Raw genomic sequence first — 22,477 nt, 5'->3', positions numbered from 1 at the left:
GTCTATAAGACGCCCCCATTACTGACCCCATAGTAAAGATTTTGAAATAAAGACACGGCCAGAATAAAGTCTTTTATTTTAAATAAAATTACTTAAGGTTTTAATCATTTATTTAAAAATAAAAAACACTGTATACTCACCCAACTCCCATTACATTTGAAGCCATTGTCACCTGTAAGAAACCAAAAATAAAAAACAACCATTTCCCTCACCTGTCCGCCGTGATGACATAATCCAGTGTCCCATGACAATCTGGGTCACTTCTACAGCAGTCACACCAGCAATCACTGAGGTGACTGTTGTAGAGGACAGCACTGTATACATTGACAGGAGTGTAATCACTCCTGTCAGTGTATAGCGCTGAGTTGCCGGGACTGAGGTCACTTGAGTTCATCAGCTGAGAGCTCCAGTGACCTCACTTACTGCATGAGCGTTGCGTGAGAAAATTCTTACGCAGCAACGGTGCCGTAAGTGAGGTTACTGGAGCTCTCAGCTGATCTACTCAAGTGACCTCAGTCCCGGCAACTCAGCGCTATACACTACCGGGAGCGATCGCACTCCTGTCAGTGTATAGAGTGCTGCCGGTTGATCTGATCGCTGTGGAACATTGGGATTACAGCGGACAGGTGAGTATAAAGTGTTTTTTTTGTTATTTTTATTTTAATATCTATTTATTTATTTTAACTTTTTCTTTTTTTTTTTTACACTGTGCACAGGCGCCAGCTGAGGAGACTACTTCTTCCCTCAGCCGCGCCTGCTCTCACTATTATCAGCAGGAGCAGCCGTAGGCTGATGGGAGGAGTAGTCTCCCGTCTGCAATTCTTTGTACATTTTTGACTCATTGACTTGAATTGAGTCCGTGAAATATGAAGCAAACATCTGCAGCAAATCCACAAATATATATTTATACCTGTGTTTTTGCTGCGGATTTGACTGACTCAATTGAAGTCAATGGGTGAAAAAACGCTGCAAAATGCACAAAGAATTGACATGCTGCAGATTTAAATGCAATGAAAATCCTGACGGGAGAATTCCTCATCATGTGCACAGCACATCAGGATTGTCATTGCATTAGCTAGCACACGGATTACCTAGCGTTTTTGGCCCATTTCCACATGGAAAAAATGCACCGTGTGCACATAGCCTCACAGAGCTGTGTGTGTGAGCGGGAAGCGCCTGTCTGTGGAGCAGATGATCTCACCCAGAGGGGGAGGGAGGAAGACTCACTGACACCTTCCTCAGCAGTATGCTCCCTGTGCTGTGTGTCTTGTGCGAGAATACTTTGTGCTCACTGGAGGTGATGACAGGAACTGCACAAACTCGGCCAGCTGATCAGCCACTGTGAGACCGGAATGGAATAACGCCAGGGTGCGCCAGGGAGCATACTTCAGAAGATAAAAGCTTGGTATTGAATGAAGCATGATTTTTAAGAACTAAGTTATAAAACCATTTATTTGCACCTTTTCTGCTTGATTAAAAGTATTCTTTATGGTGGCACAACCCCTTTAAATGGCCTAGTCATGCACAGAGTGTAATAGGATGGGCACTAGGATCTGTTTAACCCCTTAAGCACCTTCCTTTTTTCTTCATGCTGCTGGTCTTTCCTTCCATTTTTTCCAAGTGAGATGAAACAGAAATAAAAACACAATCCCCCTCTGATCTTTAGGGTTTTGTTTTTATAACTTTCATCATGTTGTTAAAATGAGTCTGAATTATTATGCTTCTTTGCATCAGTATGATTATGGCAATACCAAACTTACAATATATTTTATTTAAGTAGAGATAAAAAATTTCGAAATGTGTTAAAAGTAAAGTCACCGTTTTTTTCCTTCTGTCGATTGAGCTGTGATAGAGCTTGTTTTTTGCGTAATGAGCTGATGTTTTACCATTTTGCGGTAAATAATGGCGTTTTGATCAGTTTTATTTATTTATTTTTTTAGGGAGGAGTGGTGAATGAAAAACAAAATTCTACTATTTTGATTTTTTTTCTGATTTACCGCATTTACCAGTCATCAGGTTAATTAACTTTATATTATATATCGAGTCTGTAGAAGGCTATCAAAATATAAAGTACCCCTTAAGGGACTTAGATTTGAACCTACGATCATCTAATCGCTTATGCTATATATGAATTTTGGTTTCATGTGAAGTTCAACCTCAGACTGACCTTCATAGGAGTACCAAGATGGCAGCAATAGGGGCTTTCAGCAGGCCCCTGGCTGCAATGGTAACCCATCAGTGTCTGACCATCTTGTCACTGGGGCCGATGCGATGCAGCGAGTGCAAGCCGCGGTGTGCGTTCCATTTAAACCTTGTTGTCAGTGATGGACCGTGGCTTTTAAATGGTTATCGGCAGCGATAGGCGCTCAGCTGTTAGACACAGATATAGCTGGCATCTACCGTATGTGCAGGGAGCTCGGCTCCAGAGTCCTCTCACATGCTGTCATTCCCAGAATCGCATACATGTACATCATTTTGCATTAAGAGACTAAAAAAATGAATGTGTGAATAGTTGCAAAAATGGATAATACTCAGCTCCATATAATTTTTTGCAATGGAGAGCACATGGAAGAGAAATGCTTCTGCATACACCCTAAATCTGGGCAACTTCTTTAAAGCCTGCTATTGCTTCCTACTCTGTTTTTGCCTATCTCTTTCAACTAATCCTTTTTCTTCATTTTAAGACTGTCTGTTCTGGGATTGCAGGTCAGTTAAATATAATGTATGTTCCACTGTTTTTATTTGTTGATACCATCTTTCATACATTAATGGTTGGGTGCAGTGAACTTGTAAGGATGTTCTCACAAAGCTCTGGGCATATGGCCACCAACATATAGACTATTTTATAACCATCATATCCCTGGTTATTTACACTGTTATTCTGGGCCACAGAACTGTGTACAAGGATGATTCTACACTGCAATTGGGGTATAAGATTGCGATCTGGTTTGCCTTTTGGGAAAGCACATCCCGTACCCTGGATCTCCCTAACTTTTGTGCAGTGATCCTTGCTAACTCACCTGATGAAGGGTGTTATACCCAAAACATTGTGCCACTTATTTCTGTACTTACTGCGGTGTGATTTGTGGAAGTCAGATACTCCTAATTAATCCTATTAATTAAAGCATTTCTCCATGCCTTTGTTGTAAAGCTCCTTCAGTAGTTGGCTCCAAAGGAACTAGCACCCTATACAATGTACACCATTTCCTAATGGTCGCTTATCCTATTGATCGCATATCTCCAGTTGGAGTTGCATGTCTGATATCGCCTACTGTAGTCTGCAGTTGTGAATAACACATTTTCATTACCATTTTGTATTATGTTGATATTATTCAAGCTTTGCATTGCCTTGTTTTATTTTACACGATGTAAGAATTGACAAGTCTGCATTCACATAGTGGCTGCAGACTTTAGCCCCAAGCCTGGACAACCCCTTTACTCTCAATCTCATCCACAAGGTCATTAATAAAGTGTCAGTCTTTGCTGATGACAACATTTTTTTTTGTAGGATAATAAGAACTGAGCTAGGCTGTATAATATTACAGAGCGATCTAGATAAGATGTCAGCATGGGCAAACACATGGCAGATAAATGTAGAGTAATGCACCACAGCCGGAGTAATCATATTGGTGTGTATACATTAGATGGAAATATACTCTGGACGACAGAACAGGAAAAGGACTTGGGTATTCTGGTTACAAATAAGCTAAGCAGCAGTACTCAGTGTCAAGCAGCAGCTGCAAAAGCAAACAAGATTTTAGGGTGTATAAAAAGAGCTAAAAACCCACGATCCCAATGTATTACTTCTCTATAATTCTCTTGTAAGCCAACCCACCTTCACCATACCTCCTGAACTCAACATCCAGTCTTAAACAGCTTAAAACCTTGGTTAAAGCATAATGGATTGCTTGCACACTGAGGTGTCATGATATAGCTTCTGTTATACTCTATGGAAGTGAGGGAGGTGGAGTGAAGAGCTGAATGAGAAAAGATGCAGAGGACACCTAAACAGGCAGATGATGAAGCAGTTACTGAGGGATTTATCTCACCCCAGAGCTGGATTCACAGCCTCACAGCTCATTACTGCTGTATAATGTTCTGTGCTGCTGCTGAATATGTGCCAGACACAGAAGGAAGCAGGACTCCCACTGTACGGTGTATAAGGCTGTGTGCCCACGATGTGTTTTTTTAAGCGTTTCTGCGGCGGGAAAAACTCTGCGGAAACGCTTAAAAAAACGCATGGTAGAAGGCCTGCCATGTTCCCCAATGATAATCCTCATGTGCTGTCCAGTAATTTTGCGTAAGCGCTACGTTTTCGCCGCCATTGACTTGCATTGGAACGCATGGATTCCGCATCACTGCATATGTAGATGCGCATTCCATGCGTTCCAATGGGCAGATGGTACCCGGCCGTGGAGGACAGGAGACTCTCCTCCGGACCCGGGTACCATAGAACCTGTGAAAAAAAGAATAAAATTAAAAATAAATATTCTATTTACCTTCTGATGGCCCCCACTGCGCTCGTCCTCCCATGCCGGCAGATCGCGGTGGACTGAAGGACCTGCGCTGACGTCATAGTCATGTTACGGCAGGTCCTTCATTGTACCGCGATCTGCCCGCAGCCAGGACAGAGCGAAGCAAGACTCCGGGGGCCATCGGAAGGTAAGTATAGATTTATTTTTTTATTTTTAACCATTCTTTGGGGTCACACTATATAAATCCATGCCGGTTGCATGGATTTATATAGTGTAACCAAGTTGTCAAGCACTTTCCAAGTGATGCTAAAATCGCTTGGAAAGCGCTTGTCAACCCGCATGCGGAAATGCATGTGAAGAACGCTTCACTTCCGCTTGTCCCTGGCAGGAAAAACGCATGGACAATCCGCATGTACAATCCGCATGAACAATCCGCATGCGTTTTTACTGCCAGGGAGATGCAGAAACGCTCAGGAAAAAATCCGGAGCATTTCTGCATTGTGGACACATAGCCTAAGAGACATTAAAGCAGCTAGTCTCCTCCAACTGGTTCAGAGAGAACTAAAAATTATGGCCTGCTGAAGGGAAAACTGATTATTAAAGAATCAGGATACAAGTCATACCAATCACAATAAACAAGACAGTTTATTCTGAAAAGTTACCTGAAATAACAGGTACTCCTTAGGCTGTACTTTGCCTTATAATATTAAATATTAAAACTATAATCACCTAAGATTACAAAATTGCATCTGTGGAGAGAAGAGGAGGTAACCCTTGACCGATCTGTTAGATGTATTTTGTCTAATATGATGATGATTTTCTTCTCCTTACAAGGGAAAGCCGTATAAAACCAGCATTTCTCTTCCAGTCTTCACAACGTAAACCATCCAGAAGGGACCGATCAAGGGAAGAAACCTTTCAACTCTCGAGATGGACACCTATAATAAAAGATATCATTGAGGTGAGAGAAAAAGCGGTCATATTCGTCAAGTTATGAGTCAGTGGTACACATCGAGCTTTTCATGGGTATTTTGGATTGTTGAGTTACAATTATCGTGTACAGTATAAGGTCTCCTTTTTCCAGGGGTTGGTGAAGGGTGTATGACCAGCAGTTTAGTTAGTGCACTATTTTCCTTATACAGAATACAATCATATATTCCCTATGCATGGTTCTCCAGGATCAGGGGATTTGGACTGATGGGCATGTGTCAAGGAGTTTGATAACTGTAGTGGGGAGGAAACACTGTTGAAAAACACTCTTTTAAACGAAATGGTTCAAAAATCCTGTTCTTATAGATGTCTTTAAAGTGGAGCTTTAACTGTTTTTTAATTTTATTTATTTTAATGGAGTACTTAATGCAATTGGTACTGCTCCACTGATAATGGAACATGTTGTTGTGTTTTGTTTTTTTTTCTTATTTACCCCTCCGTTTCAAAATTAGGCCTCCGCCTCCCACTTTCTTGGTTATCTTGGAGCAAATTTTCCATTTAACCAACCGGGCGTATATCACCAAACTTCTCTGTGCGCGTGGCAGTGTTTTGATTGGCAAACATAAAAGGAGAAAAATCAAAAGTCCACAGAGAAGTTCTATGGTATGCCCCCACTTGGTCGAAGAGGAAATTAGCATCTTTAATTTGGAGGGGGGTGACGACATAACTTTGGAACAAAGAGACACAGAATAAAAAGATAAACCGCTCCAGAATCAATGGAGCAGTGCCTATTGAAGAGGTACTCAGTTTAAAAAAATCCAGTTAAAATTCCTCTTTAACCCTTTTACGACATAGGGCGTATTAGTACGTATCTGTGCTCTGGGCCTTATGGACCAGATACGTATTAATACGCCCTGGCGATTTCGCCCGCACACAGGCTGTGCGGGCGCGATCGCTGCCGGGTGTCAGCTGATTGTCACAGCTGACACCCGGGGCTATGTGCAGGGAGCTGTCCCGCACCGCTCCCGGTACATTAACCCCCGCAATGCTGCGATCGAAGTCGATCGCAGCATTGCGGTGGCTAAGGGGAGGTGATCGGTGTTCTCACTTCCTCTTCCGGCCTCCAGCGCTGTCTGCCGCGGCTTCCTGGATGTTGCCATGACGACCCAATGTCGTCATGACAACATCCGGGTCACCAGACAGCAGGAAGATTTTTTGGACATTCGCAGTGCATTTCCAAACTATCTTCTCCCTGTCCAGCTCTGACAGCCTGCATGGCACAGGGATGGTGCTCCATTTGAATGGAAAATCGTCTCAAATTGTTAGCGGTCACCATGTTGCGTTTGGAGAGCCCCTGTGTGCCTAAACATTGGAGCTCCCCCACAAGTGACCCCACTTTGGAAACTAGACCACCCAAGGCACCTATCTAGATGCATAGTGAGCACTTGGAACCCCCAGGTGCTTCACAAATTGATTCATAAAAATGAAAAAGTGGAAAAAAAATACTTTTTCATTTTTACAGATTAATTTGTGAAGCACTTGGGGGATCAAAGTGCTCACTATGCATATAGATAGGTGCCTTGGGGGTCTAGTTTCCAAAATGGGGTCACTTGTGGGGAGTTTCCACTGTTTAGGCACATCAGGGGCTCTCATAACGCAACATGGCATCCGCTAATTATTCAAGCAAATTTTACAATCAAAAAGTCAAATGGCACTCCTTCCTTTCCGAGCCCTGGCGTGCGCACAAACAGTGGTTTTTCCCCACATATGGGGTATCTGCGTGCCCAGGGGAAATTGCACAACAAATTTTGGGGTCCATTTTTTTCTTGTTACCCCTGCGAAAATAAAAAAAAATTGGGTCTAAAGTAACATTTTTGTGAAAAAAGTTAAATCTTCATTTTTTTCTTCCACATTCCAAAAATTCCTGTGAAGCACCTGAAGGGTTAATAAAGTTCATGAATGTGGTTTTGAGCACCTTGAGGGGTGCAGTTTTTAGAATGGTGTCACTTTTGGGTATTTTCTGTCATAAAGACCCCTCAAAGTGACTTCAAATGTGATGTGGTCCCTAAAAAAATGGTTTTGTAAATTTTGTTGGAAAAATGAGAAATCGCTGGTCAACTTTTAACCCTTATAGCTCCCTAACAAAAAAAAATTTGGTTCCAAAATTGTGTTGATGTAAAGTAGACATGTGGGAAATGTTATTTATTAAGTATTTTGTGTGACATATCTCTCTGATTTAAGGACATAAAAATTAAAATTTTGAAAATTGCAAAATTTTCGCCAAATTTCCGTTTTTTTCACAAATAAACGCAAGTGATATCGAAGAAATTTTACCACAATCATGAAGTACAATATGTCACGAAAAAACAATCTCAGAATCAGGGGGATCCGTTGAAGCGTTCCAGAGTAATTACCTCATAAAGTGACAGTGGTCAGTATTGTAAAAATTGGCCTGGTCATTAACGTGCAAACCACCCTCGGGGGTAAAGAGGTTAAAACCCCTTCCCGACATGGTTGGGAAGGTGTTCCCACATCATGTTGTACAAGTACATCTAGGTGATTGTGCGCTCCTTGGGCAGCACGGTGGCTCAGTAGTTAGCACTGCAGCCTTGCAGCGCTGGCGTCCTGGGTTCAAATCCCACCAAGGACAATATCTGCAAGGAGTTGCAGCACGGTGGCTCAGTGGTTAGCACTGCAGCCTTGCAGCGCTGGGGTCCTGGGTTCAAATCCCACCAAGGACAATATCTGCAAGGAGTTTGTATGTTCTCCCCGTGTTTGCGTGGGTTTCCTCCGGGTTCTCTGGTTTCCTCCCACACTCCAAAGACATACCGATAGGGAATGTAGATTGTGAGTCCTAGTCTCCCATTACATACCCGCACGCAACCTCCGATCCTCACAAGATTTCCTTCTCTACTCCCCTCTTATCTCCTCCTCCCACAATCGCATACAAGATTTCTCTCGTGCTTCCCCCCTACTCTGGATCTCTCTACCCCAACGTATCAGACTCTCGCCTACCGTGGAAACCTTCAAAAGGAACCTGAAGACCCACCTCTTCCGACAAGCCTACAACCTGCAGTAACCACCGCTCCACCATACCGCTGCACGACCAGCTCTAACCCCACATACTGTATCCTCACCCATGCCTTGTAGATTGTGAGCCCTCACGGGCAGGGTCCTCGCTCCTCCTGTACCAGTCGCTGTCACATTGTGTTCAAGATTATTGTAATTGTTCTTGCATTATACCCCTTTTTTACATGTAAAGCGCCATGGAATAAATGGCGCTATAATAATAAATAATAATAATAGCAAATCAGAAAAACTGTACTACATTTCTAATTGGAGGAATTTGATAATATTATTATTATTACACCTACTACATATTGGGATAGGATCTTGGAGATGGGAATAGCGCTTTAAAGTGTCCCCGGTTGGCTTCTCCTTGTGCCTCTCCAGGTGATTGACAGGCCTCTTCCTCCTATGTACATAGATAGAGAACGGTCAATCTATGTACATAGGAGGAAGAGGCCTGTCAATCACCTGGAGCGACGCTCTTCAAAGTGTATTCTCTATGAAACGTCGCATCGTTTGAGAGAATAATATACTTGGCTTCAATCGTGCAGCCAGGCTGTGAATTATGCTACCTGTGGGTGGCCTGACAGGTTCCTCTTAATTTCCACCAAAAACTGTTGTACATGCAGTGCTTTACTTTTTATGTGTTTACACTCTTTTCCTGACTTGCTCGACAAAGGTTATGAGTTGCTGGAAAAAGGGCATGGTCTAAACTGACACCATGCATCACCATTGTGCTGAAACCTTTTTTTGCAAATTACTAGCCAATAGTAAGCCAACTAATAAGTATATAAGGCTGATTGATTAGTCTAGACTTACACTAGCTAAAGATTAGACTGGATTAGTAAATCTACTCCAATGTTTATACATGAAAGTAGATATCACAGTATGCAAAAACGAGAACTTTTCTGACTTTCGGTTTGTTAAAATTACCCTGGATTCTTCTGTTGATTTTACAATTTTATTTTTTAATTTTTACAGCCCATTTCCTAGAAGACAAGCTGCCGCCCCTGTCTTGGAGTGGTGGCCATACATATGCAGTGCTTATAAGCTCTTTTCTTTTGCTGGACTGAAAGTGGCGCGTCCAGATAGTTCCTGGTTACTTTCAGGGCCACTTTCCAACGCTGCTGAGGCTAAGCTGCTTCACATAGCAGCATGGGGTGCAAGTCATGTCGGCAGCATACCGCTGCTGCTGGTCCGAGCTGCCAATCAGGAAGTCTGTTAGGGGAGTGATGCCATCCTGAATAGACAAGATGGGACCAACCATTCAATGTCAAGCTGTTCTAAATATTTAAAGAAAATCTGTGAAAGAAATAAAGCAGACTATTCCACAAAAATACAAAACCATTCATCTTTAAAGGATCATAAACAAACAATATCCAGAAAATTAAACAATCAGTGACACAGAAATAAGGTCCTATAGTGAACGTTTGCTAGGTGGAAATACTATTTACCGGAGTCCTACCTCCACCAGTCCGCATTCTAATGGTACATTCACACAGGGTTTTTTTTTGTTTGTTTTACAGGTGGTTTTAGAAATAGATTCTGGTACAAAATTCACATAAGCAATACTTTAAATACTCTTTTGAATAAGCTTCCAATTGATTTTAATGGGGAAAAAGATCTTTTGATGCACACAGTGCTGTTTTTTAACATTATTTTGAACATTTACCCTTAATATCAGTAGGGAACTCAACAGAAATCAAGTTTTTACTTATATTTTGTAGTAAAGTCCACTTCCTGTGTGAACATACCCGAATGCGGGACAAGGTCATGGCTTTTGTTAGGGGTTTTGTGCTAACTGTCTAACAGTCTTATATCTCCCAAAAACTACAGTGCAGAGAGTCACAGGCATGGTGCCTGTCTAGCTCTCTAGAAAGGAGTATGTGAATTAAATGGGTTAAGAGACCCCCTTTGTCAGTTGAGCCTTTGTTTCAGTAGGTTCATGTGAAAGGGAGTTTGATATTCCTTCCTTGCATAGTAATGCTGATTTAATCATTTTCTGGTTACTTGAAGGACAATATAGAAAATAAACTGGACTCTCGGGAGTGGCCGTACTGCTCGGAGTGTCCGGCTGCATGGAATGGTTCTGGGGCTGTCAGGTATGTGAAAGAAATGTGATAGCCCCTAAGATTGGCACGTATGCGTTTATTTATAGCCTATATTTCCTGCCTTGTACCATGTTTTTGTTAAATATATAAAATGTGAAAGCGAGCGCGAGCAACCCACTTAGTTTCTTCTGACCCCCATGGATGTGCATTTACTTGGATAGATTGGTATTCCAGTTGTCAGAGAACTGTGTGAACTGAACCTTACTGCAGTTGATGTATTACCTGAATATTAATGCATGCTTTGCTTTCAGTGCCCGACAAAAGCAAAATACAATGACCCGGGAGGATCGGAAATCTGTTTCCAAACTAATCATTTTTATAACCGGTGGAATGACGTACTCTGAAATACGTTGTGCTTATGAAGTGACACAAGCCAACAAGTTTGTCCAGGTTATTATTGGTAAGTATTACAGAGCTTCAGTAAGTGTTCTTCTTAGTTGAATGACCTCTGCGGTCAATAGGCATCCAAGGAATCCAGAGTCGTGTGATAATGCCTGACAATGTGTCAGGAAGAGCCACGTGGTAATGACGGACCTAGCTTTATCTGGAGATGCTGTTATTGCCCAGCACGGGCTGTATCCTAGGGCCATTTTATTGTAAAATAGGGTCTTGCCTTTTCTTGAGGGCTGTTTTTAAAAATCCACATTTGTTAACTATTGTAAATGGTTTAATACAGTGAAACAATCATGTCATTAAAAATATTACCTGAAAACAAAAAATCTCTAACTATTGTAGATGATGGCAGATTGTTAATGGGAATCATGACCAAAAACGTCATTCAACCTGCAGATACAGGGTTAAGCTGCGGTTACATACCCTGCCTAGCTGCCTTACTGGAAGAGCGGCTGCAGGGAGAATATGAGGTTGTATCCTCCCCATAGCCGCTGGCTTCCAGTCATTGCTGCAGGGAGCGGTGACAGTCGCCACTATGCAGTGAGCACGCTGTCATCACTCCCCAGCACTCTGCAGTGTCTAGAGAAGGCCGTGAGTCACACACACTGCACAGCAGGCTGTCAATCAGGGAGTGATTACAGCGTGGTGACTAGAGATGAGCGGTGTTCGACTAGAACTGTTTGCCAATCTCAAATTCGAGCTGTTTTGGGCGGTGTTCGAGTTGTTCGACGAACCCGAACGATTTGCAAAAAATTCGGCTGTTCGAGGTTATGTTCGATAACTGTTCGTGCACCAAAAGCGTGTCCTGCATGTCTGGCGCTATTTAGAGCACCAATCATGCAGGGATTGTCTGCCACTCACTGTAATGCCACAGCCATGGTGGTTGTGGCATTACAGTGATTGCCCAAATCGATGGGAACAGTGCCAACAGTGAAACATGAAAAGCCGGCAATTCAGCAGCGGCATACACCTGTACCCGACAATTTAGAACCGAAAGAATAGAGCTTCACACATAGATTAGATAGATCTAAACATGTCAGCCACATATATACGAAGTACAGTGAAAGTGCTGCTTACTGTACTTGTCATTTAGCGTAAAGGATTTATCAAAAAAAATATTAGTGTTTTCATGCACCGTCTCTTTAAAAAAGCCGGCCGGCAATTCAGCAGCGGTACCTGACAATTTATAACAGACAGAATAGAGCTTCACACATAGATTAGATAGATAGAAACATGTCAGTCACATATATATGAAGTACAGTGATAGTGTTGGTTACTGTACTTGTCATTTAGTATTAAAATAAAGGATTTATTATTAAAAAAATTGGCGTGGGGTTCCCCTTAATTTTAGGCTCTAGCGGAGGTTAAGCAGACGGCTGGGGCAGATGTTTGAAGCCTGGGAAGGGGGTAATACCCACGGAGCTTCCCAGGCTACTAATATCAGCCCCCAGCTGAATACATAGCCTTTACTAGCTATTAAAATGGGGGACCCCCCCAAAAAAATGACGTTGGGTCCCCCCTAATTTAATAGCTAGCAAAGGCTAGGCAGACAGCTGGGGGCTGATATTAATAGCCCAGGAAGGGAGCCATGAATATTGGCCCCCTCCCAGGCTAGAAACACCAGCCGTCAGCCGCCCCAGAAATGGCGCATTCATAGGATGCGCCAATTCTGGCACTTAGCCTTGCTCTTCCACGCTGCCCTGGTGCGGTGGCAGGGGGTAATAGGGTTGGGGTTGATGTCAGCTTATAATGCCAGCTGACATCAAGCCCAGGTTAGTAATGGAGAGGCGTCTATAAGACACCCCCATTACTAACCCCATAGTCAAAGTTAAAAAAAACACAAACACCCAGAATAAAGTCCTTTAATTGAAATAAAGACACAATCCTTTATTGTTCTAAATTAAACCATACTTACCGTCACGCCCATTCCAGCTGAAGCCAACGATCTCCTGCAATAAAAGAAAAATAATAAAGCAACCTCATCCTTACCTTTCCATGGTTCCCACGACAGCTTCAGCTCTGCTACATCGAGATGACAGGCTGGACCGCAGCAGAACGCTGCCATCCAGCCTCTCATCCCGCAGACACTGAGAAGCGCAGGCTTGCTTGCGCTGCTCAGCGTCTCTCTGTGACGACATCCAGATGAGCCGAGTTCATGTCCAATGAACTTGGCTCACCTCATGCACGTCACTGACAGCGTGGGAAAATTCTCACGCTGAAGCGGTGAGTGCAGGAGAATTCTCCCACGCTGTCAGTGACGTGCATAAGGTGAGCTCATGTCCAATGAACTCAGCTCACCTCCTGCACGTCACTGACCGCGTGGGAGAATTCTCCTGCACTCAGCGCTTCAGCGTGAGAATTCTCCCACGCTGAAGCGCTGAGTGCAGGAGAATTTTCCCACGCTGTCAGTGACGTGCATAAGGTGAGCTCATGTCCAATGAACTCAGCTCACCTCCTGCACGTCACTGACAGCGTGGGAGAATTCTCCTGCACTCAGCGCTTCAGTGTGAGAATTCTCCCACGCTGAAGCGCTGAGTGCAGGAGAATTTTCCCACGCTGTCAGTGACGTGCATGAGGTGAGCCGAGTTCATTGGACATTAACTCGGCTCATCTGGATGCCCTCACAGAGAGACACTGTGGAGCGCAAGCAAGCCTGCGCTTCTCAGTGTCTGCGGGATGACAGGTTGGATGGCAGCGTTCTGCTGCGGTCCAGCCTGTCATCTCGATGTAGCAGAGCTGAAGCTGTCATGGGAACCATGGAAAGGTAAGGATGATGTTGCTTTATTATTTTTCTTTTATTTCAGGAGATCGTTGGCTTCAGCTGGAATGGGCGTGATGGTAAGTATGGTTTAATTTAGAACAATAAAGAATTGTGTGTTTATTTCAATTAAAGGACTTTTTTCTGGGTGTTGTGTTTTTTTTAAATACTTTACTAGAAATTCATGGTGGTCATGTCTAATATTGGCGTGACCCCATGAATTTCGGGCTTAGGGCCAGCTGATAATGCCAAGCTGGCCCTAACCCCTTTATTACCCAGTGAGCCACCGCATCAGGGCCCTGGATGAGTTGGGTACAGCGCCAGAAGATGGCGCTTCTATGAACGCGCCATTTTCCGGGGTGGCTGCGGACTGCAATTTGCAGCGGGGGTGGCCCAGAAAGCTTGGGCCTCCCTGCGCTGCGGATTCCAGCCCCCAGCTGCCTAGTTGTACCTGGCTGGACACAAAAACAGGGCGAAGCCCCACGTCAATTTTCTTTAAATTATTTCATGAAATAATTAAGAAAAAATGGGCTTCCCTATATTGTTGTGTCCGGCCAGGTACAAATAGGCAGCTGGTGGTTGGGGGCAGCCCGTTCCTGCCTGCTGTACCTGGCTGGACACAAATATAGTGCGAAGCCCCACGTCAATTTTTTTTTAATTATTTCATGAATTTCCTGAAATAATTTAAAAAAATTGACGTGGGGCTTCGCACTATATTTGTGTCCAGCCAGGTACAGCAGGCAGGAACGGGCTGCCCCCAACCACCAGCTGCCTATTTGTACCTGGCCGGACACAACAATATAGGGAAGGCCTTTTTTTCTTAATTATTTCATGAATTTCATGAAATAATTGAAAAAAAAGTACGTGGGGCTTCGCCCTATTTTTGTGTCCAGCCAGGTACAACTAGGCAGCTGGGGGCTGGAATCTGCAGCGCAGGGAGGCCCAAGCTTTCTGGGCCCCCCCCCCGCTACAAATTGCAGTCCGCAGCCACCCCGGAAAATGGCGCGTTCATAGAAGCGCCATCTTCTGGCGCTGTACCCAACTCATCCAGGGCCCTGGTGCGGTGGCTCACTGGGTAATAAAGGGGTTAGGGCCAGCTTGGTATTATCAGCTGGCCCCAAGCCCAAAATTCATGGGGTCACGCCAGTATTAGACATGACCGCCATGAATTTCTAGTAAAGTATTTAAAAAAAACACAACACCCAGAATAAAGTCCTTTAATTGAAATAAAGACACAATTCTTTATTGTTCTAAATTAAACCATACTTACCATCACACCCATTCCAGCTGAAGCCAACGATCTCCTGCAATAAAAGAAAAATAATAAACCAACCTCATCCTTACCTTTCCATGGTTCCCACGACAGCTTCAGCTCTGCTACATCGAGATGACTGGCTGGACCGCAGCAGAACGCTGCCATCCAGTCTGTCATCCCGCAGACACTGAGAAGCGCAGGCATGCTTGCGCTCCTCACTGTCTCGCTGTGACGGCATCCAGATGAGCCGAGGTCATGTCCAATGAACTCGGCTCACCTCATGCACGTCACTGACAGCGTGGGAAAATTCTCACGCTGAAGTGCTGAGTGCAGGAGAATTCTCCCACGCTGTCAGTGATGTGCATGAGGTGAGCTCATGTCCAATGAACTCAGCTCACCTCCTGCACGTCACTGACAGCGTGGGAAAATTCTCCTGCAATCAGCGCTTCAGCGTGAGAATTTTCCCACGCGTCAGTGACGTGCATGAGGTGAGCCGAGTTCATTGGACATGAACTCGGCTCATCTGGATGTCGTCACAGAGAGACGCTGAGCAGCGCAAGCAAGCCTGCGCTTCTCAGTGTCTGCGGGATGACAGGCTGGATGGCAGCGTTCTGCTGCGGTCCAGCCTGTCATCTCGATGTAGCAGAGCTGAAGCTGTCGTGGGAACCATGGAAAGGTAAGGATGAGGTTGCTTTATTATTTTTCTTTTATTGCAGGAGATCGTTGGCTTCAGCTGGAATGGGCGTGATGGTAAGTATGGTTTAATTTAGAACAATAAAGGATTGTGTCTTTATTTCAATTAAAGGACTTTATTCTGGGTGTTTGTGTTTTTTTTAACTTTGACTATGGGGTTAGTAATGGGGGTGTCTTATAGACGCCTCTCCATTACTAACCTGGGCTTGATGTCAGCTGGCATTATAAGCTGACATCAACCCCAACCCTATTACCCCACTGCCACCGCACCAGGGCAGCGTGGAAGAGCGAGGCTAAGTGCCAGAATTGGCGCATCCTATGAATGCGCCATTTCTGGGGCGGCTGACGGCTGGTGTTTCTAGCCTGGGAGGGGGCCAATATTCATGGCTCCCTTCCTGGGCTATTAATATCAGCCCCCAGCTGTCTGCCTAGCCTTTGCTAGCTATTAAATTAGGGGGGACCCCACGTCATTTTTTTGGGGGGGTCCCCCATTTTAATAGCTAGTAAAGGCTATGTATTCAGCTGGGGGCTGATATTAGTAGCCTGGGAAGCTCCGTGGGTATTACCCCCTTCCCAGGCTTCAAACATCTGCCCCAGCCGTCTGCTTAACCTCCGCTAGAGCCTAAAATTAAGGGGAACCCCACGCCAATTTTTTTAATAATAAATCCTTTATTTTAATACTAAATGACAAGTACAGTAACCAACACTATCACTGTACTTCATATATATGTGACTGACATGTTTCTATCTATCTAATCTATGTGTGAAGCTCTATTCTTTCTGTTCTAAATTGTCGGGTACAGATGCTGAATTGCCGGCCGGCTTTTTTAAAGAGACGGTGCATGAAAACACTAATATTTTTTTTAATAAATCCTTTACACTAAATGACAAGTGCAGTAACTAACACTGTCACTGTGCTTCTTATATGTGTGACTGACCTGTTTCTATCTATCTAATCTATGTGTGATGCTCTATTCCTTCTTGTCTAAATTGTCGGGTACCGGTGTATGCCGCTGCTGAATTTGCCGGCCGGCTTTTTTAAAGAGAGTGTCTTCTGAGCAGTTTGTCAGCTTTTGGACACCTTTGCAGGTGTTTTCTATGTGTTTCTATGTGTTTTTGTTTGCCTGCCATTGGTTTTAACGGTGTTCGACGGTGTTCTAAGGTGTTCGACGAACAGTTCGACGAACAGTTCCTCGAACATCCCGGTGTTCGACGAACCGAACCCGAACACTACGGGGGTGGCTCAACACTAGTGGTGACTCTCACTGCTCCTTCCCCTGTGACTGTAAGCAAGCGGCTCTAAGGAGGATATACGTTTTTTTTTCTTCCTGCAAGAGCATAGTCAGACGACTATATAAAGATAGGACTGCAATGTACGGACTGGCCGGCTGCTCTCCTGAGCGTGACTGCTTCATATACTTCTATGCAGCTGTAACGCTCGAGTAAGAAGAGCCGTGGTTAGTCCCAGTACTGTGGTCCAGTTTATATGGCCGGTTGACTGCGCCCCAAGTAAACTAGGCAGGGGTTTAACTCTATTTACTTGCCGATTAACCCTATATCTGCAGGTAAATGGCATTTTTGGACAGGATCTGTGTTCTCTTTTATAGAATGTAGTCTATGGGAAAAAATATTTTCGATGGGGGAATGTCTTTTTACAGACTTGATTGTGCTTCAGAATTTCCTCTGTTGATCCATAGGAATATACTGTAAATGTATGACTGTTATCCTCTGACCACTTAGACCCCCATTACCGGGAAAATGGATATCTTGTCCAGCATTGCTAATGCATTAGTGTTTGTATATCAATCCCAGGAGTGGAACTTGCAGAGAAAAACTATAATTGAAAGATTGACACATGTTCTGTGTTTTGGAGACACACCTGGTTTTGGCATACAAATACTAATGCAAAAATCCTGACGCGTGAATGAGGTCTAACCCAAAAGTTGGACCGTCGTTCGGTCATACAAGTGCATAGCAATCCTTAAATACTGATGGACAATGTATTCTGACTGGTCACTCTTGGCAATGAGGCAGTGGAGGTAGCGAGTCCTGTCACTCTTTTTTTACTTTGCTTAGCAGGGTTTATTGTGGATTGGAGAAAATCAATCTTTGTCTTCTTCTGTATAATGAAACCATGAGTATCCAACACCTGTAGCTATCTGGGATATTCACATTCTTCACACTTTTTAATTGTTTTGTTTTTTTAGCTTTCAAGTTTTCCGGTTTTCATGTCTCAATAATCCAGTTCAAGACCAGGCAATTTTTTTCATTCCTAGTTATGCACATTTTGTTTTTTCTTTCTGTCATACATGTGATTTAACCCCTTCACGACATATGACTTAAACTTGCATCATATGTCGTGTCCTGCCTTTGATGCCCGCATCTTCCCCTGCACATAATGACTGATTTAATCAGCCATCATCTGCCTTGAACAGTCGTGGGTGGAGTGGAGCTCTGTCTGTGGCTGTTAACCTGTTACATCTCACTGTCAATCTCTGACAGCGGCATTTAACATGCGTAGGCAGGAGGGTGCATCGTTTCACGCTCTCATTGGCACGCCCGCATGGCATGATCTGCTGATGATACCCGTGACTGTCATTACAGTCCTCCTGTGAAAGCCAGCCTGTAGCTGGCGTACATAGGAGATCGTGATTTTTACTATACATAGCAATGCTGTAGCACTGCTATGTATAGCACAAGCAATTGCATGATCACAGCTTCAAGTCCCCTAAGGGGACTATTACATACATTACAGCAAAAAGTGAAGAAAAAAACATTTTTAAAGATACATGAAAAAACAAGTTCATATCACCTCTATTTTGCCTAAGTAAAAATAAAACCATTAACGAAAATAAATCCACATATTTGATATCGCTGCATTCATAAACATCCAATTTATCAAAATATAAAACAAATGAATCCAATTGGTAAACAACGTAATAATAAAAAAAAATCAATGCCAAAATTACGTTTTTTTTGCAGCCGCAACATTGCAATAACATACGGTCAAAATATTGTATCTACCCCAAAATGTTTTTGGTAAAAACATCAGCTCAGTGCGCAAAAAAATAAGCCATCACACGGTCCCAGATCCCAAAAAATGAAAACATTACTGGTCTCGGGAAAATGGCAGCAAAAGCAAACCTTTTTTTTTTTTTTTTTTTTTTTTAGATATTTGTAAAAAAGAAAAAAAAGTCACCACTTACCAAAACATGTATAGTTTTTTTTGTTTTTTTTCTATTTGCATATTCGTACTGACCTGGAGACTTACTCTTATAGTGAACATGGTAAATAAAGTCCTCAAAAAAACATTGTGAAATTGCACTTTTTTTCCAATTTTTCAGTACACTATCTGGTAGAAAGAATGGTGTCATTCAAAAGTATAATTCATCCTACAGGAAACAAGCTCTCATAAGACTACGGTATATTGACGGAAAAATAAAGTTATGGGTCTTGGAAGTAGTGGAGGAAAAAACGAAAGAGCAAAATCGCAAGGTGGTGAAGGGGATTAAGGGAGTCTGCACAAATGACTGATGAAACTAACCAAGGGGTTAAAAAGCTGTGAAATGTTTTTTGTTTTTTTTGTTCAGATATTAAAATTTGTACAGCTTTTTTTATGATACACGGGAACTAACCTTTCTTATTCTTCTTTATTTTTGCTGCCTTTTATTTAGTTTTTTTCATTTATTTTGCACACTGTTCCCCCTGTAAGATATTAAAGACTTTTTAAATGCCACAATGCCAGGCATCAGCACTTTCAACTGTATCAGCATCCTGGATGTTGATACAGTTGAAAGCAATTATTGAGGAGAGAGCATCAGCTAATGCTCCCTATGCCATCATTCTCCCTCTGCGTCTGATGTCTAAGCACAGCAAGCGCGATGACATCACTACAACGCGCCCGCTGTGCCGAGCCATGCAGAGGGTCAGAAGATGTGCTGCCGAGACCCGAGCAGTGGTGAAATGACGAGAGGTGAGTATTTAAAACAAATAATGTGGGGCCCATTATTCTGTATGGAGGACTATATGGTGCCATTGTACTGTATAGAGAACTATGTGGGGCACTTGTCCTGTATGGAGCCCTGTGAGGTGAAATTGTACTGTATGAAGCCCTGTGTGGGGCAATTATACTTTATGGGGCCCATTATACTGTATGAAGCACTATGTGGAGCCATTGTTACTGTATGGAAGGCAATGCAAGACCCATCTAATATATATAATCGTCTTATCCCGTCTGTCTGTCTGTCTGTCCTTCTGTCCAGGAAATCCCGCGTCGCTGATTGGTCCGGCCGCGGCCAATCAGCGACGCGAGTTTCAGAAAAAGATGGCGGCCGTTAGCGGCTCATCTGCCGCACGGAGGTCAGCGGCGATGCAGCCAGGAGATGACCGGCGCTAGCCAGTCATCTCCCGGCTGTTCGCAGCAGAAGTACCCCGACCAGCGGCGCCGCTGACCTCCATGCGGCTACCGTCGGGAGATCAGCGGCTAGGGCCGCTTGATCTTCCGACGGCAAGTGTGAAGGGAGGACCGTGGAGCGGCGCCGCCGGTCGGGATACTTCTGCTGCGAGCAGCCGGTCATCTCCCGGCTCTCCGGTCCTCACTAACAGGGTTCGCTTATTGGTCGTGGCCGGCGGCCGCGACCAATCAGCGATATTGGCGCCAAATTTAAACACCGCTCTGCTGATTTGCGCCCGGTCGGCCGCATACATATTCTAGAATACCCGATATGTTAGAATCGGGCCACCATCTAGTTATACTATATGGAGGACTATGTGGGGCCCATTATACTGTATGGAGGACTGTGTGAGGTCTGTTATGCTGTGTAGGCATTAGAGTTAGAGAATCATACTGTGATGGGGTCACTGTACTTTACCTGGGTGGTTGAGGGGGAAGGGGTATAGTAGGGTCCTCATACTCTTCGTGTGGAGGAATTCACTGTGGTGGTATCATACTATTGGGCCATATGCTTTTTACTGCTCTCACATAACATATTATATCATTCCAATATTTTATTCTAAAATCTATTAATTAAGATGTACTTTGTTCATGAGACAACTCCATATGAAAGGGTTCATCTTTATATTTGATGATCAGCAAAAACGTTGTGAATTGTAGACATTTTTTTAATAAATATCAAGGTTGGCCCAAGACTTTGTCCACGCTTTTAATTCTGGCCATCTGTGTATTTGAGTTTGACATCCCTGCCTTAGAGGGAGGGCATTTTAATATATTAATACATTCTTTTATTGCTGAAAAATGAAAATGCAAAAACTGAAACTGGCCGCGCCTGAAGGGGGTTAATGACTAACATTTGTTATATCTTCTTTCTTTCTAGGTTCCACTCATATTATTACTCCAAGAAAAATGCTGGATGATGTGAAGAACCTCACAAAACCTCAAGTCACAAAAGAAGTTTTTACCATAATGGAATAAAAACTTTGTTCAGACCATTTCATACAGGAAAACCTGTCTGTACATTGAGTTATAAGTATGTATAGATGAAGGGTTTCCTGTAGCAACTTTGCCTTATTATTAAATAATTATTAGTGTTGAGCGAGTATGTTCTGTTAACCCTTTCGCAGAGTATGCTCGGTCCGAGCTCCGAGTATTTACAGCTGCTCGGTGATATGTGTGAATCGCTCCCGCATGATTTGCGACTGTTTGACAGCTTTAATACATGTGAGGAATGTCTATTTCTTACACATTCCTCACATGTAATAAAGCTGTCAAACAGTGGCAAATCATACACACGGGAGCGATTTAACCTTATCACCGAGCAGCTGTAACTACTCGGAGCTCGGCCCGAGCATACTCGGACAGAACATACTCGCTCAACACTAATAATTATACTTACAAACTGGAAGAAAATAAAACCTAAAATACATTCTCTCTATTAAATAACCACTCATGCTCTCACCACGGCACTGGAGTGTATCCTTGTACAGTTCAGGTTTTAATACATTGAGATTTGCCTCTAATATATACTGTTCATGTGTGAATGTCTTTTCTGAGATTTATAAATATACTGTAATTCCATGTTTTCAAGACTGAAGTGTGATGGCATAGGTCTGAATTGCCTAAAAATATTGTGTAGCTAAGTATTGTAATTTTTTTTTAATTTTGCAGTTGGTGTAGCCCTTCCTCCCAGTGTGCCCCACTTCTGGCGGCACTACATCTGTGCCCCACTTCTGGCGGCACTACATCTGTGCCCCACTTCTGGCGGCACTACATCTGTGCCCCACTTCTGGCGGCACTACATCTGTGCCCCACTTCTGGCGGCACTACATCTGTGCCCCACTTCTGGCGGCGCTACATCTGTGCCCCACTTCTGGCAGCGCTACATCTGTGCCCCACTTCTGGCGGCGCTACATCTGTGCCCCACTTCTGGCGGCACTACATCTGTGCTCCACTTCTGGCGTCACTACATCTGTGCTCCACTTCTGGCGGCACTACATCTGTGCTCCACTTCTGGCGTCACTACATCTGTGCTCCACTTCTGGCGGCACTACATCTGTGCTCCACTCATCACAACTTTCGCCTTTGCTTAGCAGTGTTCACTTTTGCCATGCAGAAGACTTGTAATATAATCTAAAGAGGGTGCGTTCATTTTATTTTCAACAGTTATTTTATGTTTAACCAGGCACTAATGAAAAAAGGGAACACATCACTGTATTTAGTGAAATAAACATGGTTTATTAAAGACAAATATAATATTAAATATGAAATAAAGATCTTTTAACTGTAGAAGTCTTCAGTTTGTGATAGCCTATTTTTCACATTTTCATGTCATTTCAA

General features: G+C 43.4%; 1 protein-coding gene across 2 annotated transcripts in view; it reads left to right on the top strand.

Annotated features, from left to right (window-relative positions):
* The window catches only part of STXBP3 (syntaxin binding protein 3), a 96,802-nt gene extending 74,373 nt beyond the window's left edge, over positions 1 to 22,429 (top strand). For both annotated transcript variants that reach the window (XM_073642911.1, XM_073642912.1), the window contains 4 exons: positions 5,344 to 5,436; positions 10,491 to 10,576; positions 10,837 to 10,985; positions 21,018 to 22,429. In XM_073642911.1, the coding sequence (XP_073499012.1) occupies positions 5,344 to 5,436; positions 10,491 to 10,576; positions 10,837 to 10,985; positions 21,018 to 21,115 (426 nt within the window). In that variant the 3' untranslated portion in view covers positions 21,116 to 22,429. The remainder of the gene's footprint in view (positions 1 to 5,343; positions 5,437 to 10,490; positions 10,577 to 10,836; positions 10,986 to 21,017) is intronic.
* The last annotated feature ends 48 nt before the right edge of the window (positions 22,430 to 22,477 follow it).

This window comes from Phyllobates terribilis, unplaced genomic scaffold (genome assembly GCF_046119375.1).
Source record: "Phyllobates terribilis strain yellow unplaced genomic scaffold, ASM4611937v1 Scaffold_8__6_contigs__length_399053987, whole genome shotgun sequence".
Lineage (NCBI taxonomy): Eukaryota > Metazoa > Chordata > Amphibia > Anura > Dendrobatidae > Phyllobates > Phyllobates terribilis.
The sequence above is the reverse complement of the archived record's forward strand: the minus strand, read 5'-3'. Positions and strand labels throughout refer to the sequence as shown.